Below are 22,500 nucleotides of genomic sequence, written 5' to 3' on the forward strand. Positions count from 1 at the left end.
TAACTAAAACCATTTATTTATTTCTTAGATTAAAACATTTTTCATTTGCGATATGCTTAAAGTAAGGAGTTTAATGGGAATAATTCTGGTTGGTCCAACTTCTTCACCCACTATTGTATGAAACATGAGAAATTGTGATATTCTCAAGTTACGTCCTCACATAGAGCTGTGTGAGCAAACTGGAATTGATTCTCTTTCTAGGACTTAGGTATATAACCTTCTGTGTTCTCTTCAATTTCAGTTTATAACAAATCAATACTATATTACCTTAAGAAGTTGTTCGAAATGTGCTTCTCATCTTGTATGCTAATTGCAGCAATTAAATGCAACTTTAGATTTGTACGTGATGGAATTCTTAAAAAGAAAAGAAAAAACAAACAATTTGGTGAACAACATACATACAATTTGTTATTCCACAACTGAAGTCAAATAAACTAGAATTAGCAACTTTTTTTAAAAAAAAGTTTGTTTAACCTTAAATACATTTAGAATATAGTTTTTAAATAATAAATTAGCAAAAGTGGAGTTTCGTTTAGTTGAGTTAAGACTCAACTAAGGTAATCCCCTAAGAGCTGAATGAGATTACACTGTAATCTAACAGCCCGTATCTTATTTCTCACATCAAGAACTTAAGTATATAACCTTCTGTGTTCTGTTCAATTTTTGTTTATAACAAATCATACTATATTACCTTAATATCAAATTATTACCTTAAGAAGTACATAGTACGAAATGCGAAATGCTTGTTATTTCAAAGCTGGAAATTGACTTTTGGCTTTGAGTTTGTCTTTGGTCAAACGACGCACATTATCCATTATGTCGATGTTTTTTACTCTGTTAGCCCTACAAAGAGCACGCAGGATCTACATACAGAACTTGCGAGAGTTCAGAAAAGTAAATAAATGCCTTTAACAAAAAATGTAATTGTAAAATGTAATGAAAAAGCATAAAATATATTTTTAACCTTGAAATATTGGCAGGGTTAAATGTTATAGTACATGTTGTGGTAGTTTTGGTGGTTTTATATTGTCCAGTTGTCCAAAGTTCGTAGGTTATCTAGGATTGTCTGTGCTGTCCAGTTCAATGTAGTCTTTTCAGTTCATAGTTTTAATTTTGCGTATTTCCAGTTCTCTATGCGTTTGTGTATTCTGTATCAAGCACGACATAATACACTTTATTATGAAATACCTACAACTTATTTATTGAAGACTTATTAAACTAGATAAGGCAAGCATAAGTCTGGAAGTGTAGAGAAGTCTGAAGAAGCATTGCGGTTTTAGAGGTGTCCGTCGATTAATGAAAGGTCTAAGAATTTCATAGGCTAAGTCTTCATTTCAGGATTATGTGTGGAGTCCAGGTTAGCTTTTAGCCAAGCTATTTACATGTTTATTTTCGTTACTTTTTTCAGTCAGTGCAATAAATGTTGAATGTTTTTGATGGATCCATCTCTTACAGAGAATAAACATTTTAGTCTGCATCTTTTAAAGGTTTATGCACAGTTTCCTTTTGCTGAACCAGTCTGTTAATTTGTCTAATAATGTTTGAATATGATCTATTACTTTGGAAAGTCTATGAAGTCTAGAAAGAAGAAGAGTTGTCTGCGTAATGGCCATTAAATGTGTTGAATGTACGTACGTAGTATGGTGTGTGATAAGATTGGTCTAAGAACTCTGGCCTTTGTAGTTTGTAGAAAACGGAAGGTAGAGTTAGTTTACTCTTACCTCAATTTTTTTTTGGTCTAGATAGGATATTTGTGCTGCTTGTAGATAATACAGTCGTCTAGGAATCTAGACGAACAAAAAATAGTAGTAGATAGACGATGTTATCGATAAATTATTCCATATTGTCATTTGTAATAAGCACAAATCGTGGCGTATATATGTACATTTCTTATGATATCATAATGTAAACATCTCTGCTGACATATGCTAATTATATACATATCACTGTTTATGATTAGTTTTTGTTTTTTGGTAAGGGACGATAATAATAATATAATAATAGTAATGTAAATAATAATTGCATTCAGTTACCATTACGTATTAGATACTCTAACTGTTAGTCTAAATAGCCTATTCATGTTTTTCATTTCTTGGTTACATATTATTTTTTCTCTAGTCTTCAATTTCTGTTTTAACAGACCATATTTTCATCTTACTGTCTTTTCAATGAACAATGTTAGAAAGTTGGCTGCAAAATTATTATAATGGTTCTCTCATTGTTTAATAATTTACTCTATTATAGTTCTTTTATGCTCCATTTATTTATTCCTCTACTTCCTTATTCATTTAGTAAAATGTGTCCCACTTAATGTGTAATACAAACAATGAATTCCATTTTATCTTCGATGTTAGCAAGGTAAAATAGTAATGTCGATTTTTTGGAACTTCTCTTAAAGTGAATGTGCTCTTCATTTTCGGTATATCTGAGTGATAGCAGACATTGGTCTGTTCTTTGTTGGTCTTTTGACTTTTCAAAGTTATGCTTTCTGTTTTTCTTGCTGTGAGTCACTCGTTATCAATGTCCAATGGCTTAACAATATAGCAAGTAAACCATTTCGATTAACAGTTTCCTTATAAGTGAGAGTGTGCACTTTGTAAAGATAGTTGCTGCAGGAGGTTGCATTTATGTTTCTGGCTAAGATTTATGATAGGCTCTTGTCAGGTATTGAGCACCCTTCTATTCTCTTAACCTCCCTGGATCTTATACAAACATATCCCTCCCTTGCGAAAGTAAAACGAACATTCTCCCAAAAAATCCAAAAATACTTTGTACACAGAAAGGTTACAAAGTAAAAACTTTGTAAAGGTTTGTAGATATTTTGGTAAGATTAGATAGAATCGAGAATGGAGCTGTGGAATCGAGTCTTCTCAATGCCCTTCTGAACTTCAGAAGTATTTCACTCTTATCTGACCTTTCTGTCCATTACTGTAAATACTTCTGGGGAAGAAAAATCTTAAGAGCTGCCAGCTGTACCTCGTTTTCAATTACAGTACTTCTCTCTTACTGGGTGTAAGAGGAACAAAAAATCTGGTAAGAATCTCATCATCTTTCTTTTCTCAGTTAAAAAGCCATGATTGACAGTTTTTTGGCAACAAAATTACTGTAACGATGCAGTAATGGTTATAGCGTGTAGAGGAGGATAGTTCTCAGCACATAATAGTTTTAAACTTAATATTTTTGCTCTATCGTCAGCTCCTCTCTCTCTCTCGATGTGTTACAAAAAGGTTGGAGCATCCAATTAAGAGCAAAATAAATTCGGAAGACGAAACAATAATTATTCAGGAACATGTGTGCAATAATTCAAATTATATAAATGCTTCTTAACGAGTATTTGAAGATAGAATTTAAATAAAAAAGTTAAATTTATGGTTGATTGATTGATTTCTGTAAATTATGTATTCTTAGTTGAGGAAAATGTAAATTCCAAAGATCTAAGGAAATTTAGACTAATTCGCATTGATATCTGTGATTTGTTTTATCTTTTTTTACTTTAAGAATAGTGATCCATGATAATGAACGTTATTTTTATTGATTATCAGATTTTGTCCTTACAGCTTACTTAATTGATCCTGTTATATCGTTGATTTAGCAGTTTGCAATGCATTTTTATGTTTGTAATCTCAAGGGCAGAGTTAAATTTTTTGTTTTCAATTAAGAATGCTTGACTTTATTTAAATCACATGTTGCATTGATAAATTTTAAATCAAATACGTCAGATTTAAGCGTTGTATACGTGCACATTGCCACTGGATCGCTTGAGATCTGATGCACCGATATTCCAGCGTCTAATAAAATCAATTTTAAATTAATCGCGGGGAATTGATTGCTGAAATTGATGATCACTCATTAACATTGAATATACGAGTATTTTGTATAAATTATTAGGCAGAGCGAAGAGTAGGTTTTACAAAATTATGGTGAATGGTAACGAATTACAACTAGAAATAAATGTTTACTGATGTTTTCAACGTGCTACTATTAAAACTCTACCTGGAGGAGCAAAATTTGTTTTGAAAAAACTACTTTTTTTCCCCAAATTGTTTTCATTACTATAGTTGAGAAGCCATTAGCCCATTTAGCAATAGGCAATCAATTTACATTTGTAAAAAACAATTCTATGCCTTATTCATTAATTGTATATTAATACCCTTAAATATAATAATTATATACATATAAAAATACGTCATTTATTTGTTTGCATCTTGTATACACAATACAGATTCCAAATTTCTGCAGTATTTCTCTAAATAAACAGTGCGCAGATATTTGAATAAGAAGAAGCAAGTTTATTTGTATTCAAATGAATCAAATTATTTGAGGATTATGCCAGTACACATCTCTGTAGATTTAACGGTGTATACACAGAATATAACAAAGTATAACTATATAAGTAGGTATACACAAAAATATAACAGAGAATTGTTTAAATCAATTGTTGAAATTAGTTCTTTTTATGTAAGACACTCTAATTTGTCAGGCAAAATTATATGTTTAGTAATGGCTGTTAACTCTGCACTTTAGGTATTTCTTTGCGGTTTCAAAACAGTTCACTAACCAGCTAAAGTGAATTGTTTCTACCGTTACAAAACACTCTACATATCAGTTTTCAAGCATTCTTTTACTTTTTCCTTTTTCTAATAAGCTTAACATGGATTTTCTAATTTCAACAGCGCACAAAGTCACTAACCCACAAGTCTTTGCACCAATCGTTTTCACTGTTTATTGAAAATGCAGTGCCAAAGTCTTACAATTAGTTTGATATTCAAATTGATTTTGCATCGTCAAAGGTATGAAAAATAAAGCTGTAAGCATACCTTGTACGTTCATTTTATTATGCATTTATAACTAATTGATCTAAATCATTTTAAAAAGTTTTAGTTTTTAAGTTAACTGTGAAATTTATTGAAATATTATTAAATTTCTAATAGTTTTTTGTAGTAATAGTTTACATATACATACGAGTCTGTAAATTAAGTAATGAGACTGATTTTTTAAAATTTGTTTATTCAAAAAGAATTACAATTCTATATTGTCACCTTCAAAATAACTACCTTCTGAAGCCACACAGCGCTTCTTCCACTCCTCACAGCAGTGCTCGAACTCCGATACTGGAATAGCCTTCAGCTGGTCGGTTACAGCCGTTTGAATGTTTTCGACTGTCCCAAAATAAGAATTTGTTACTTAGGTTGACTGGACTCAGTGCTTTGATTCTCCGGTTTCTGACAAAGAGTCTTTCATCGATGTAGCTTGTTTGGTTGGGAATCATCTTTTCCAATAATATTACTTCGCCAGCCGGGCCATTGGTGGTAGGGTAACTATTTTTCTCACAGTTATGCTATTTCAAACCACTTTCTGCACAGTCACGTCTTGATTTCCAACCACCAGGCTGTCCCCTCTGGTAAGACGTATATAATATCACAAAAAAGAAAAAAAGAGTGTCTAAAAAACAAACAGCCACCTCACGCCTCTGAGGTGAATGAGGTAACTTCTATGAGCGTCTGAACACAAAGCGGTTAGAATACAAATATATTGAATTAAATCAGACACTCGTGCGGAACTAATCTTGTTCCACCATTTATTTTAACACTTTTCTGTCTAGAAACCACTGGCTCTTATGCCATGTATGCAGAGGATAAATCTGTGTGCATCTTCTTGTAAAAGTACCTTTGCTATTTGCTGACTTGATAAAAATATCTTTTTTAAGAGTTCACTTCAATAAAAATTAAGCTGTGTACATTTATTTTTTGATTATCAAGAACGTATTGATATAAATATTCGTCCTTATTAACTGTTTGTGGATTTTTAGTTAAAGGATAAGTATATAATTTTGTTTTTTCAACTAATCTAGACAAAAATACCCTTTTTTTTGTATTCAAGCGATAACATTTGATGTCATTAGAGCCTTCTCAATGCATAGTCTGCCCCTCGCTGTGTGCAATGTGCTGGAGACTTCTAAGAAAAGGAAATCTGAGGTCGCCCGCCTTAAGAAAAAACTCTTGTAGCCAATAATCTGTGGTATTAAACTAAAATAGCAAAATTCTCAGTTTGCTTTACAAATAAACTTAGCAAACAAACTACAAAACATTACTGTCACTCTTTCTCCGATTTATTAGGACTTAATCCCTGTTGATTATACCAGTTTGGTCCACTTTTTTGATATGTATTTAGACAAAAGTCTGGCAAGGAACCCACAAACTATACTTAAATGTACTGAAGTTAAAAAGCACTATCGTATATTTGATCTAATCTAATCTCTCACTTAATAACAAATTGATAAATATTAGTTTGCTGAAATCTATTTCAGATTTCATAGACATATTGCAACGTGGGATTCTTCTAAACGTTCTAATCTTCAACGAATTTAATTTCTTTTAGCCTAAAATTTTCCACAACATTTTTAATGCTCCACATTTCAAACCTAGTCATCGGCAAAGTCTTTCGTAATTCCATTTGTAAATAAAGTTGCTCTAAACTGTTTTAACAACTATCTTCAAAATTTTTTTAGTCCAATCCTCTTCACAGGCGATTAAAACGCCATTGACCTCGTGATTTTCATTCTTGTCACTCTAGAGAGTAGTTAATCCCGAAAATTACTGAGGTAGTGAAACCTCGAGGTAATTTCTCCTTTCAGTTTAGGAATTAATAGTTATTTATTAATTTTCTTTAACTGGTAAAGTATTAATTTATTTATTATTTCAAAAATTATTATATTACAAAATAACACTAATTAAAAACGTCATCTTACAACAAACCTTCACTTTACTCTTATTTCGGCACAACTATAGATTTGATCGAGACTAAGCGAGGGAAGCTGTAATTTATTCTCTTTAGTCGTATCACGATGACATCCTTAAAGGTATAGCGAATGTAATTAAAGGGAGTGTTGAGAACTCGATGAAAAGGAGAGTTCTGAAGGGAAATGTAAACAAACAAAGCCCCTGAGTTCATAAGGAAATAGCAGAACCTAAGTGTATCAAGACCAAATCCGCTTAAGATCCAAGAATCCTTAGAACAATAAACACTAATCCTCTTCAGTGATGTTCGAGTTACCAGCTGAGATCTTCTTCGAGCGAGCTTTAAGCACGTAAAATTATTTTGAATACATAAAAAATAGTTTAGCACGCATATGTATTATGTATATTTGGTTTTGTTTCCACAGAAATCAGGTCAGATGCTATGATTTAACCAGTGCAATATTTTTGAAACAGTTTATATTTTTAAAGGTTTTAATTTGTTATTACAGTTTGGTTTGTGAGTATTATTCTTTTGTTTTTATTCAATTAGAATAGCAATTATATTCTTTATGGTTATTCACTGTGAATAAGTGTTGAGTCTGAATGGGGTAAATATGTTTTCAAAGATTTTGAACCTTCCTTGCTGGAAACAATTCTATAAACTTTCCCGAAACTAAAACTGAAGTGCAGAAGATTCTTCTCTTTTTCAAGGAATGACTCTATCTGGAAGTTTAATGTGGTTGTTTGATTGCTGTAAGATTGTTTGAAGTATTTGGTATTGGCCACTTAGGCACGATCAGTTAATTTATTTAAAGAAGTAAAATGAATTGTTATTCTATTCTAGTGTTCTTTGAAATAAGTAAGTCAGTGGCTAAAAAAAAAAAAACACGTCTAATTTACAGATATAAAATGTAGAACTAGATAAAAATTATTAACTTCCGGACAAATTGGCAGAGTTATATATATTTGTTTTTTATTTAGTGGAGATAGGGAAAGATTTCTTGTAAATGATAAGAGTCGATATGGTGTAATTTTTCTTCAAATTCTGAAGGGAGTTTCTTTAATGTTAGTGTTGAATGTCATCAACAATTATGGAACAAGGCGAAATGAACATCTATTTCCTTCCTTTTGGGGTTTGTTGTAATCAGGTTTCCTTTTAGTAGAGAATACGTTCCATTGTATGCGCCCTAGATTCAATATGATAATGCTATCTGTATCATGTTTGCTATTGTTTGATTTAGGCTTACTATCATACCCCGAACGTGCACCATTTGTTGTAAAATAATGATGAATAAGCTGTATATCACACTTGTGTTGCTTTCGCTACATTATATGCTCGTAATTGCGGGCTCTGCTCTGGGTGGAAGAAGTGTTCTATTCTTGTCTGATAAGTTCGAAAAGAAGTGTAAATAGAATTGAGAAACTCCAGCAGTAAAGGCTGCTGCAGTCTGTCCAGTCCCTTACAGTCTGGCTCCTGTCTGGTGCTGCAAAGAGGGAGGCTCCCACTCTCTTAGGATGTCCGAGTGTGCGTGAATCTATGACTCATCGCCCTTGACAACTTCACCCAGCTCTGACTTCCAGTTTCTCCATGTAATGTATCACCCAATCGGTATTATGCTGTGTGCTATATTCATTAGAATTACTTCTTCTAGTTACACATTCTTGATCACTTGTTTACATTCTCAATACCATCAAGTTTACTTAATGGGTCTTTGGATTTGCATTAATAAACTTGTAGATACAAAAACGAAGTATATTAAAAAAACCAGTTCATTCCCTTTTAAGGCTAGTTGTTTACAACTTGTTGAGACGATGAGTGGTTAAAAAAAACAACTTCAAAATGAAAGGGTTCCAAAGAGAAACAATAATGTTGTGTATTTCATTTTACACAATGACAAATTTTGCTCAATACTCTTACGTAATTCTTATTTTATTCTCTTTCCTATTCGATTTAATTAGAGCTTTAGGAGACGAATGGCTGCCATACTCAAGGAAAAAAGGCCTTCTGGTAGGCCTTGGCCTCTTTCAGGGAGGTAGACCAATCGTTCAGTTACATTATATTAGGCATTAGTACCTTCTGCTGGCTGCTGAAGTCTTAAAAAATTAATTGGTAGCTCCAAAGAACTGTTTATGATGATGCAGTCTTGATGATTTCTTTATCAAGAAAATTTTGTTCTGATTGAATGAAAGCTGGCCAGGGAGGTAGCCTACTTGGCTCCTAGTGGAAGAAGGAAACCCGCACACTGGAAATAGATTTCCTAGAAAGGTTAGTTGTTGCCAAAATGAATGTTGAAAACGAAGGACCATAGTGCCTGGATAGGATATTGAGAAAGCCTTGGTTCATGCATAATTTTCGTACTAACTACACGAAGATAAAGTCCCAGAAGGTTATGGTCTCTTTCCTTAAGGATGAACAAATAATTAAGTCCGAACGAAGACAAAACGCGAATTTTGGCTAGTTAACATGAATCTAATGTGGCAATCACGTAGGAATTCAGCAAGAATGGCGTTCGGAAGGTTTAATAGTTAATACCAAATTTGATTATTTTCACTCTAAATTCATTGATCTTTTCGTAAGATAAATTTAACAAAAGTAAAAAGGACTAAATTCAAATCAGAAGTATGTTTAGACTGTTTAACATAATGATTTGTTTTGTAGTGTGCTGTAAATCTTCAAACTTGTCTGGTTATATTTTGTTTGCTTTTTATCACTTATGTCAGGCGTTATCTTAAGGATTTTTAAAGACTTTTAGAGCGTAGCAGATTGCTTTGGTATTTTAGTTTCACTGTTCTACCCTCATTCTATAGACTGGGCGCCGTGAATTGTTTATATTAAAATTCAAAGTTGATAATCAAAGGTTTTACATCAAAGTGTATTTAAGAGTTTGTATCCAGGGATTAGATCTATAGATTGGATCCACGTTTAAAAAGAACAAGTTAATAATATCATGAATATTAAGAACAAATAAATGCGGAAATTCTGGACAGTTAATTAGATAGAGAAATGAAAAAACTTTTGTCTCAACTGATAATTTTTCTTCTTAGGAAAAATCTAGTAATGTCAGTTAAGATTTTATTTGCTTATCTAACCGAAAACTGTGCATTCGTTTTTTACGTTAATGAACAATAAGTGATAGATTTGTTCAAAACTTTTGAACATTTCCTATTCTTTCATCATTTTTATCTCGTAATTATTTTCTTAACAATGCAAAACAAAAATATTTATTAGGTATTCAAATACATTTAACAAATGAGTCTAAGAATAATAATAATAAGGTGTATATTTTCAATTTACAATAAACGTAATGAAGAAAAATTACAATAAATAACACAAATGCATGGACTCGGTCCATCAGCAGAGAAGCACCTAACTAAAATTCCAACTTGATACAAAACAAACAAAAAAATAAAATAAAACAAAAATACATAAAATTTAAGAGAAGAAACTAAAAATTAAACTGTTCTATCATAAACTTCCTATATCTACCTGCGCATATACAATACATATTAAGCTGTGCCCAGTCCTTACCATTCAAATTCTCTAAAAATTGGGGTTCACCTAATTGTTTTGTCCCAAAACATTTAATTCTGAACTCCCTTAAAACAGGACAAACGGCAATGTAGTGGTAGACATCTTCCACTTGACCCAGATTGCACAAACTGCATAAATGCTCTTGCTCACTTCTCCCAATTCTAAAATTCAGTCCTAAGAGCTGACCTCTTACCTTAAAAACATTTTTCATTAAAATAAAATTGTTATCATCTGCTATATAAGGATTTTGTAAACTCAATGACAAATCCTTATATATACTATGATAAACAGAACGATTTGCTTTTGACAATAAACTGCATTTAAATTCATATTTAATTTTATCTAATAAATTAACTATATTAGCTGAATCACTATAATTTACCTCACAATCATATTTTTTGCATAAATTTATAAAATTCTCGTGCCAAAACAGTTTTTTATTAATGATTTCTTGAGCAAGTAACTTGGTCAACCTGGAATTATCTAATGACAATACTTTATGAATATAGTTGATATGCAGAGATAAAGTAAAGATATGTAACGGACTAGCCCCTGTTTCCAAATATATTATATAGTCCGGCGAATTTCGTGGAAGAGAGAATATTTTTTTGATGAAAAAGGTGAATACTCTTTCAATAGAAACAAACCGCCTAAAACCCCAAACTTGCGCAGCATAACAAATAACTGCTCTTGAAACAGCGTTGAAAACTTCTAATTTCGCTGATATGGGGACACCATAATTTTTCAATAAGCTGCTATAGGTCGAATTTATTCCAAATTTAGCAGTAGATACTTTTTCTAAGAAATGCTGTCTAAAAGAAAGCCTTGGCTACACTCGAATCCCCAGATACTTATAGTCATTTACTATTTCTAGATTTTCTCCAAGATATGACCAATGTTCATTTCGCGCTAACCTCCCACCATTTCTGAAAACCATTATTTTCGACTTGGTAAGGTTCACTGATAAATTCCAGCAATCACAATACCGAGACAAATTATTTAACATTCTTTGAAGTATGGAGGGGTGATCAGCCATTATAACAATATCATCGGCGTATAACAAACATCTAATATTTATACCCGCAATACGAATGCCACCTTCTAGGGCCTCATGTATATCATTTATATATAACGAGAACAACAGTGGTGATAACAAGCATCCCTGTTTCAAACCCATTTTCGTTGGAAAGCTTCTCGTAAGGCCTACCGGAGTCCACACACAGACCTCGGTCTGTTTATACAAACCTTGTACCGCATTTATGAATTTAGTAGACACCCCCATTGTATGTAATTTATAAAAGATATTATTTCTACTTGGAGAGTCAAACGCCGACTTAAAATCAATAAAACAACAGTATAATTTTTCCCCTTTATTTCTAGTTTTCAATTTAATAATGTTATGAGTCTAAGAATATGATAGGAATAAGAAACAGGTGTCCACTTCTGTTTCCATTATTTATTTGAAGTTAAACAGACCAATTTCTACAGAACCACTTTTCTGGAACTCAAGAGACAACAAACCAAAACTCAAATCCTAAAATTTGACAAGAATACGCCTTCTAAACTGGAAGAGAGGGTGAAGCAATTCTGAAATTTAATATTTAAGTTCGTCAATGAATGCTGAATGGAAATTTTAGATAATTTACTGAGCTTAAGCCCATAAATGTAGGAGTGACCATGCTTGGACCAATTGGAATTTAGTCTATATTACGTGCTCAATCACAAAAAACCAGAATAATGTTTACGTATTCTGTTATTACTTAGAAATATCTTTAAAATGTGGAATGAAATGTCGATTGTTTGGGTTATCTTTTAACATCATAGTTCTTAAGTTATATTATAAAATTTTATTCCAGAAATGCTAAATACTTAAATCTCGTTGACAGGTATGTGTATGGCGTCTACTCTACCTGTATGCCGGTTTCCAAGAAATCATCATGAACTCTGAAGAATAACGTATCTGAAGGACACGTATCTGAAGAACTTAAGGTGAGTAACTGTTAATTACCTTTTTTCATTTCTTATAATTACTTAGGCATAGGTTGAATATGATTTTACATTTGTACGTTTTGTCCTTCGTGTTTATTGTCAAAAAATTGGACACTAAATAAAGGTGATAATGGTTTGTAAGGGTTCCTAGTCCAATCAATTCTGAAGGGCGAACTTGCTGGCATGTATTTCTTCATATCCGGTCCATTCAGTTAGAGGCTGAAGTCCATCTGTTCCGCCGGACGTGTGTCCTCGTTTGTCCTTCTTTTTATTATTATGATGGATGATGATTTTTTTTATATTTTATTTCTCTCTCTCTAGTGAATTTCGAAACTGAATTACTTTCTCTTACTTCTAGTAGGTGGCAGCATTGCGTTCGGATCAATCTTCCTTTGTTCATGCCTTTTCACCAGAACCACATTACTTGTGGTTCCTTAAATAAAAGTATTTTTTTGAGCGTAGTGGTGTATGTACGTGTAGCTCTGTCTCTCCCCGCTCAAAGCGGATGAACATACTGCTCCTCATTTCATTTTTTCTTGGTTTTCCGAACTTGAAGTATAAAAGGCATCCTTGGTAAATGCCTGTTCGTGCTCTTCAGGAATCAATGCAGCAAAAACATAAAGAGCAAGGCCATTGAGCAGTTAATACTCAATTCTATATTCCTCCATTCAGAACCGTTATTTTCAAAAAATCATTCCAAATTCAGTCTATACTGAAACTTTTCATCTCCATCTTTGATTAATAAAACAACAATAGCTTTTTTTAAAATGATGTTTAATGAAAATCAATTAAGAAGAAATGAATCAGGAAACCCCAGTACAATTACTTGGGAAGATCTGTAGAGAGTATGTCCAAACCAGAAAGATGAACACTGTCCAAAATGGAGTGACTTTTAAGTCTTACCGGGAAACTTTTATGCGTCATTACTCTCATCTATTTCATCAATCTCTTTATTAATACAAAGTTCTTCATTGCTTCAAATGGCTTCTTTTGGCATTTATTAACCTCTGTCTGGAAATCTTGTTTCACCCCTCTTTAAGAAAGATTTCTCTCCGCTTCCAAGAAAAAGGGCAGTTATAACAACAAATCTTAATTTTGTTTCGTCCCTTCTTTTTTTTTCGACCTTCTACCAATCTTCCTACCAATTTTCACTACAAAAGAGGCAGAAGATAGATTCCCGTGAGAGAAATATTTTAGAATCAAAAGGGAAGCCTGTACAAAGTGTCCATTAAGAATTGTTACAAATTTAAGAGGGTTAAAACTACCCCTCTTTCGTTATTTCTTTCTCTTCAATGATTTACCGTTGTTTACTTGGATTTGGGCACAACTTCTAGAATGGGACTTGCTTCTCTATCGGTTCACTATACAAAAATAGTTGTTTGACTATATTCTATTGCTGTAGCCGTTGTATATATTTAGGATATCAGAAAATTGAGGAAAACATTCGTTCTTATTTGCTTATATTAGTAGAAAGAACAATAAACTCGCAACTATAACGCTCTTGTTTGACAGAAACGTAACATTCTCCCAATTTTTGTTTGGTTTTTTCTAAGTACCTTAAAAACATTTAAAGCTCACAAATAGGAAATATATAACTATAAATTATTGTAATAAGGTTAGGCAATTAAAAATTGAGAAGTTACATGAATTGTTAGCAAAATATTTTTCACTTTATCTGCCAGCTCATTAACTATTATTTAGAGAAACAATTTACCACGACAGTTATCTACTCTTTCATAACACTTTGTAGGAAGCAGTTTTAAGTTTCCGTTTAGTTTTTCCAATTATAGAATACTGTAATGAACGTGTGGTATATTAATTATGGAAATAGTTCAATTATAATTCTTGGTGTAAATCCTCGTATGTTCTTTTCATGCAGAGGAAATGGTCGTTTTTAGTTAATAAAGTTTAGTTAATTTAATTTAGTTTTCAAAGATTCAGGTGTTAGTAATTATAATTAAATTGATTACTAGTTGTTAGTTAGTTGAACTTTAGAAATGAATTATTCCATTGGTACTCTACTTCTGCCGAGAGATAGACAGGTAATACTTGCTATCAGTATAATTTATAAACATAATTTAATAGAATATAATTTTTATTTTGAAGCATTAAACTAAAAAAAATTACGCTGGACATAGTGTAGTAGAATTCGCCTATTGCTGAATGCTGAATTCAGCTTTTTAAACTGTCAGAATTTTTTAATTTAAAGTTCACTCCTTAGACACCAGATAAATTTACTTTTTTGATTTACAAGAGTTCTGAAAATATTCACTTGTTAAAGATGCAGAAGAATTGTTACTTAATGAATTGACAAAAGGGCGTTATTGTATATATTGTTACGTCATTAATTTGTGTTTAAATTGAGCTTAATTTTTCTTACATAAGTATTAATACTTAGTTTTATATAGGTGTGACTCCTGTTTACTGAATCAGTGTTGCGTTTTTGGTTATACTTAACTGCACTTGTTAATCAAAATATCTATACCTGGCGCAATTTTCCCTAAATGGTTTAAATCTTTTAAAAATAGATGAATCTTTTGAGAAAAAATACTTTGTTGAAGATTGATAATTGTTCGTTGAAGAAGCGTAAAGTAGCCGGAAATAAAATTTTAGCGGAACAAATAACAAAACATAGACACAAAATTTTAGATGAAGATGCATACCTGAATGAAATGGACAAAATTATACAGAGGGATTTTTTTCCTGAATTGGAAAAATTGAAAGCACACAATGAAAATTTAGTGGCTTTTAACAGAAATGACACAATATCATTACAGCAAATTCAGGAAACCAATCACGCTCAAACACCTGCAATTAGTTGTGAAATGTATTCAAGCCCTGATACATTTGAAACTGACCAACTTCAACAAGTCGAAACATTCAGCCTGAGTGACACAAATGAAGGAGCTGAAGTCACTTTAAATATGTCTTTGGATGAATATTTAAGCTCGCATACCAGTATAGATAACCAAAGTTATGAAGAAAGTATTGCTGAAGCAGACAATCATCGTCACCGGCAGAATTACCCATGGCTTTACCTGGAAGAAACTATAAAGAAGAATTACGACAGTCTTTCTTCAGTTTTTGAGGTAAACTCTTTAAGATCAAAGCAAATTGATACATGGTCTTACAAGGATAAGAATTGTTTAATGTTCTTCCCAGATGGCGTGGAGTTGACTCTTGAAGAAAGAAAAGAACTGGCTAAAAAATATAAGACTGAAATAAATCATTCCAACACTCGATTTAAAATTGCTCCTTTCGTTGGAAATGAAGTAAAGAAACGATTGCAAAAAATGGCGCACATTCATCCAAAGATTGGAGTGGATGGTAAGGTACAACCATCTGAAAAATGTCCAAAAATTAACGATTTCTCATTATTGAGAACACCATCGCCTGTGCCTGGAGTAAATGAATCCCCGCTGATGACTTGGGGACAGATTGAAAGCACTCCTTACAAGATAGACGACTCACCACTACTTCACGCTCAAATTAATTATACTTTACCCGAAGCATCAAAACAAGAGAACTTAGCCATTAAGTTATCGGAAGAGATTAGCCGAAGGCATACACATGGGAGGAGGAGCCAAAGTTCTTCTGAAGTGATGGTGAAAAGTCAGAGGGTCTCTCCTAGCCCTGGCTCATCCCTTCACAGATTTAACATGCTTTCACCAGCTGCCAAAACATTGGCTGTGTCAACTAGATTCCGAAATTTTGGAAGAGATAAAAGACTGGCAAGTTCTTACAGGGCTATTCAGCCTTCATGCAGTCTTCATAGACCTTCGTGCAAGAAGTAGTCACCGTGATTCAACCCACATTGTTAATATATCAGATCAACTTCTGAAACTTACTGTTAAAAAGAGAAATTGAGCTACTGCAACTTCATTCCTTATTTTCTCTTGTAAAACGTATCAAGTAAAATTTCAGTTTCTTCTCTCAGATTGTTTTTCATGTAAATTTTGTTAATATGTTATTTTAGCTTTAAGTCTAAATCTCTCTAATTAATGTGTGTACAAATATTTTTGTGTTTCTCCAACAACACGGACTTAAAAACCCAAGAGTCTTCAATTTTTATTACATATTGATCGTTGATTTCTTTGCTAGTTCAGTTCTAGAGTATCTATCACACTTACAGATACAATCTTTTATTGTTCGCCAGTAAATATTGTTGGTTCTACCAGTTCTTTTGGTTATTCTACCAGGATCTAGAGGGGTTTATTCTTAACCAAAATACGAGGTGTTGCTATTAAATAACGAGACTATTGCTGTAAAACATTTTATTTCAAATGTATACATATTTAGTTATTATCACCTTCAATATACACCCCTCTCCTATCCCTACGACGCTCCATGCGAATTTACCATTGTTCGAAACGTTGCTGGAAGTCTTTTCTGTGAGCTCCTGCATGACGCGTGCCGCTTTTTCTTTCACAGCTTCAACGGACTGATATCGTATTCCTTTTAATGCAGATTTGACTTTGGGGAACAGGTAAAAGTCACATGGGCTTAGGTCAGGCGAATAAGGCGGATGGCCTCAAAACTGGGATGTTGTACTTGGCTAGAAACGTCTTGCAGACACAATGCAGTGTGAGCCGGCGCGTTGTCTTGGTGGAGAACCCATAACTTGTTGATCCACAAAGTGGGTCGTTTTTTCCTTACTCTTTCACGGAGTTGAGCAAGCACCTCACGGTAGTAATGTTGATTAATTATAATTGATATTTTCATCCGTTTTGGACGTGGAAGGGCGACCCGGGCGGTCATCATCTCCGAAGTCTTCTCGGCCATCTTGGCTTGAACCACTCCAAAACTTGCGCAAGTGATTAATATTCATCGCCATAAACTTCTTTTAATAAAAGATAAGTTTCAGTAGCGGTTTCACCCAAGTTTCATGTGAAATTTCACGACAATTCATTGCTCTACTACATGTGTAGTATCATGTTTTCGGCAAAACGAAACTAACACCTCTTACACTAACAACGGTTTCGGTCAGACAGTTTTCTCTACAAACACGTGAGACGCTGCAATCGAAAGAGAAGGCTTTACGCTGCACAGCTGTCAGTCTTTAGGATGTGGCGCATGCACCTCGTAAAACCTTATTTTCTTATAACTTATTAGGAAACCATAATTTTTGTCAAATATTTTGCGTTTCTGGATCAGAAGTTGTGCAAATTATTTGAAATTTGTATTTATTAATAAATCTATATAGTATAAATACGATTCGCTCTCTTATTACAAAACCATCAGAACCAGGTGGCCAACAATATTAAAATTTGAACGCTCATAGATTCCAACTGAGAGAGAGAGCCTTAGGGTCTCCTGGAATAATAGGGGTTTTCATTATTCCCGAATGAAAGAAATACCTTAATCACAACTATGGATAGTCCCTGCGCTTTCAGCAGCGTTCTCTCGCTTAAACAAAAAACAGTCCCACATTAGGGCATCGAGCTGTAAAAAAGCTCCTAGATTTAGGAAAAGTCAATGCTTTGGCTACTATCTAAGGCTCATCTTTAAAATTTATTATTTTCAAATGTTTTAAAAATTTTAAGATCTATTTGAAGGAAGGAAGTTGATTTCGAGGTCCTTAATTTTGGTAGAATTAAAACTAATTTTATCTTAAGATTGGAATATCAACAATAATTCTCTTGTTATCAATAAAGAGAATGATTTAAGTGTATCTCATTCCATAATAGTGCTTTTCTATGTATTTCCTTTTCACTGCTACCAACTGTACAAACATTAGTAACAGGAAATAGTTAGGGAACCAAAAGGGTAGCACTGTTTATCTTATGAGACAGATTAGTGTGTAAGATCTGATAGCATTTTCAGGTAGTAATTCTTAATAAATTGTGGTCTGCTTCACCAATCTTACAAAATCTTTGATTTGTATGTACATCTTAACAGCTGTGGTTCTACGTAGAGGCATAAAATGGCTGGAACCTACGAAGGGAAAGGGAGCATTATCGATCTTGTCTGCACTGACTGTGTTGTTGTTGTTAGTTCGCCTGCAGCGTCATTATTACTTGCATCCTGCTGCATTCATACAAGAATCACTTTATAATATAATTTTTATTCTATTTTTTTTTGTTTCTCGAGTAGATCCATTGCTCCTTATTCTACCCTTTCTATAGGATATTCATTTCTCGTAATTTTACCATTGAGAACGAATAATAAAAATTAAACATTTTTACTGTGAATGAAACTTTTGAAAATTGCAATGACCGAACGTTTTGAATTGAACTGAAGTTTGATTTAAGATTTACTTATTGCTTATTGCAGTCTACTTTTCGTCGCAAACACACGTTTATTTTTCTTTTACGAGGGGGTACCCAAAAAAACCGGAATTATTTTTTAAAAGCTATTTATTTACAAATTTTTTACAGAACAACCTTATCCCCTTCAAAATACTCTCCATTACAACTAATACATTTGTCCCACCGGTGCTTCCACTGTTCGAAACATTTTTTGTAGTCATCTTTAGAAATGGCTGACAGCTCCTTCTTCGTTTTTTTCTTGACCTCTTCAATGTTGTCAAATCGGTGACCTTTCATGCCCTTTTTCATGCGTGGAAATAAGAAAAAGTCGCACGGAGCCAGGTCAGGCGAGTAAGGTGCGTGGGGCAGCGGAACCATGCCATTTTTAGCCAAAAACTGTGTAACAGAGATGGCTGTGTGTGCAGGTGCATTGTCGTGGTGGAAGAACCAGTCTCCTGTTTGCCACAAATCGGGTCTTTTTTGGCGAACACTATTGCGCAATCTTTTCAAAACTTCCAAATACAAGGTTTGATTGACGGTCTGACCTGGGGGGACAAACTCTGATTGGACTACGCCTTTGGCATCAAAAAAACCAAATCAGCATTGTTTTGATGTTTGACTTGACTTGACGACATTTTTTTGGTCGGGGTGAAGATGACGTCTTCCATTGGCTCGACTGTTGCTTTGTTTCTCGGTCATAACCATAGCACCATGACTCATCACCAGTAATGACCTTTGACAGAAAGTCTGGATCAGTTTCAAGCTGTTGTTTCAAAGCACGACATGTTTCAACTCGATGTTCTTTTCGATTGTCAGTCAGAACTCGAGGAACAAACTTGGCAGCAACCCTTTTCATCCCCAAATCTTCCATTAAAATTCGCTGAACCGAGCTCCAAGATAACCCACTACTCTCTGACAGTTGATCAATTGTCTGTCGACGGTCTGTGAACACCAGCTCTCGAATTTTTTCAACATTTTCGTCGATTCGGGCAGTTGATGGACGTCCAGAACGAGGTTTGTCATCAATCGACATGTCGCCATTTTTAAAACGAGTAAACCACTCGTATACTTGAGTTTTTCCCATAGCGTCATCTTTGTAAGCTGTTTTCAACATTAAAACACTTTCAGCAGCATTTTTGCCGAGTTGAAAACAAAATTTCAGAGCTGCACGTTGTTCACTTAAACTTGCCATCATAAAAAACGAAAAAAGAACAAAACAGCGCTGGTAAAAACAATCACTGCAGATGAACAGAACAAGCCAGGCAGACAACACAGGCAGGACTGAACTGGCAAGGAATTGCGCTATACACGTCTAGCGGCAGAAATGCGTACTACATAAGCTCCATGCGCGGCAACGCAATTCCGGTTATTTTTGGGTACCCCCTCGTATGTACTTTTATATATGATGAGATTAACTAGCAATTTGTGAGGTAAATAGAATCTTACCAGAATTTGTGTTTATTTAAAAAGGGAATTTCGGATTAGACTGCGGTTGTGCTTCTTTACAACCTCGCCAATTAATAGATCATTAGGCTAAAAGATCCCTTTGAGAAGCGTATAGTTTTAAGAAAAGTAATTTTTTAGGAGTTATAGGATTTCATTGCTTAAATAGAATTTGTTAGGCACAAGTAAGAATGCTTTTAAGAAGATTTAAAATAAATTGAAACCAATTTTAGAGTAGTAATCTCTCTTTTGATTTCCTTTACTTTCAAATTCAATTCTTAAGCAATCAGCATTATTAAATTTCAACTCAGTAAAGAACTGAAGTAGAATTAGAGTGTATTATTTGTCAGATAGGATGGAAATTGAAGAGATATTGATGATTCATTCATTGTGACCGCCTTTTAGTGTGTTTAAAAAGGAAGGAGAATAATGTCTGTGAGAATAGATTGGGATAATAAATTAGAATTGACGCCATGGACAAGATAATTTCTTTAGAGGTTCAGTTTATTTTAAATGGATTAACCTTTTGTACTGAAAGGGGTTGAAATTAACAAGATTTTTACAAAAAAATTGGTTTAATTTAATAATTTTTAAGAAAATTCATGAATTTAGCTCTAAAAAATCTAATCGAAAGCCTATTAGTTTAAACAACATTTGTGGTTTCAATTGACTGTGTTCAATTGCAACAATCTAATTGGCAAACGAGAAGAAGATGATGTACCTTGGAGGAATCCTAGGTTACAGTGGAGTAACAAACGTAGGGATTTCCTTTAGACTTACCACGAGCGTTGTGCACGCTACACTATGTTACGATAGTTGTTTTCAATATGATGATTGTCGATTGCCCGAATGGATATTCAATTTTAGCAAAAAATGGAAACAGACAATCATGGAAAAATGTGTTAGCAAAAACAAACTGTTTACACATTTCGCACAGAATATTGGTTTTTGATTTACTGAATCTCTACTCTTTGTCTGTAATAATATTGTTATATTAACATCGTACAAATGTGGGCTACAAAGAAACTAAGCCGAAACTAATCGAAACAATTGAATAGAATAACAGACTTCCGGTTTGATGACCTTTATGACGTAATGTTATTTAGAAGTGAAGTAATTAAATAATCTATACAGCATTGTCGGCCTTTTTAAAATATAAAGTTAAATATAAATTTTTTAATGGAAATGATGTTGATCATTTAAAATCTTGGAACATAACGAGCGTTTAAATTCTTTAAGATAAACATGTTCAGAGCTTCATCACAAATTATCTCATCTCTAAATTTATACTATGACACCCTGGAAAAAGATTTGTTTTTAATATTTCTTAACAGTTTTTACTATGCTGAGTTTTGTTTGTACGTCTACTTTTAGCATCCTTATTTCGTCGTACAGAAGCGCTGAAATTGGTACCCCACAATCCACATTTAAAGAAAATGATCTGGTATTATTAAAGAAAGCAAATGTTATAAGAGTTGGTGTCCTTTTTCTGGGAATAGTTGCATGTTGCAACATGCATGTTGCAACATGCATGTTGTTATCATATGTTTCCAAGAGTTTAGGCATCCCTTCATGCAGGGCGAGGCCCCTTGCTTCATTCTATAAAAATAACAAGACAAGGATTTTATTTTAATATTCTTATAGCTGTCTACGTGCATGTTTATCAGTCACAATTACTATCGATATATATATATCTACGGCTTGACATCTTTGAGAGGAAAACAGGCTCTCCCAGGAAGAACAAGGACAAGAACAGAGTTTAGTAGTCGGTGATGGCCCGCTCTCTGGTGTCCAATGCGAACCCTCTCGCAACACTATCAAAGAAAGCTCAGCATCCCAAATTAAGGTCTTTGGAAGTTTTACATCCCTCCTAACAATCCTTTACAATTCTCCCTTTAAATAAGTTCCTAATGTGTTGCAGAGTTAGACGTAAAGTAACTAATTTTGTCGAAAATAAGTAAACATGTCTGTTAAACCAGCTAATTTTGTAGAAAATGGTTTTAGAGACGTTATCCCACTTAATTATTGAATATACAGTCAAAAAGCAGTTAGTTGGTTTCATTCTAACCGCTTCTTAACCCTCAATTGTATTTTAACTGGAAATGATATATTATTTCTACGAAATTGAACTGTTTAGTGACGGAATATTTATTCCTAATTTGAGAGTACCTTGACAGTCAGCAGTTATCCTGATTTATTTTTAGCTACAATCTCTGAAGGAAGTACAATGGTGGTTACATCTTTGGCCATGACTTCTCGTTTCCTGCTTTTACAAATTGTTAAACTTTCATCTATTATTCATTTGCATTATTCATCATTCTATTCTACCATTCGTTATCAAATATCATAAATAAGATATTTAAAAAAAAAAAAGTATTTCAAATACAGAATGGCAGCTTCTGTGTAAGCAGTTAGAAGTCAGTATCTCAAAATAGTTGATAGTGAATCGTAGATCTTGAAAACTCGTTGCGAAGTTGCGATTTTGCTTAACCGTCTTTATTCATTCTTAGTGTTCTAATGAACACATTGTAATTACTTTATAGAAATGTTA

The 22,500-nt window shown here is 33.4% G+C and overlaps 2 protein-coding genes across 7 annotated transcripts in view; both read left to right on the forward strand.

The window, feature by feature from the left end:
* The window catches only part of DAAM (disheveled-associated activator of morphogenesis-like protein), a 189,109-nt gene that overhangs the window by 19,642 nt on the left and 146,967 nt on the right, over positions 1-22,500 (forward strand). For 4 of the 6 annotated variants that reach the window (XM_074124838.1, XM_074124836.1, XM_074124835.1 and 1 more), the window contains exon 2: positions 12,156-12,258. The gene's annotated coding sequence lies outside the window, so the exon portion shown is untranslated. Of the gene's footprint in view, positions 1-1,338; positions 1,358-7,162; positions 7,255-12,155; positions 12,259-22,500 lie in introns of those variants that run through there. The other 2 variants (XM_074124841.1, XM_074124837.1) reach the window with 2 other exon arrangements.
* LOC141452357 (splicing factor ESS-2 homolog) lies at positions 14,787-16,052 on the forward strand. Its single transcript, XM_074124394.1, has one exon. The coding sequence runs from the start codon at positions 14,787-14,789 to the stop codon at positions 16,050-16,052; it is 1,266 nt and encodes a 421-aa protein (XP_073980495.1).

This window comes from Rhodnius prolixus, unplaced genomic scaffold (genome assembly GCF_049639745.1).
Source record: "Rhodnius prolixus isolate KJV_2025 unplaced genomic scaffold, Rpr scaffold_3, whole genome shotgun sequence".
Lineage (NCBI taxonomy): Eukaryota > Metazoa > Arthropoda > Insecta > Hemiptera > Reduviidae > Rhodnius > Rhodnius prolixus.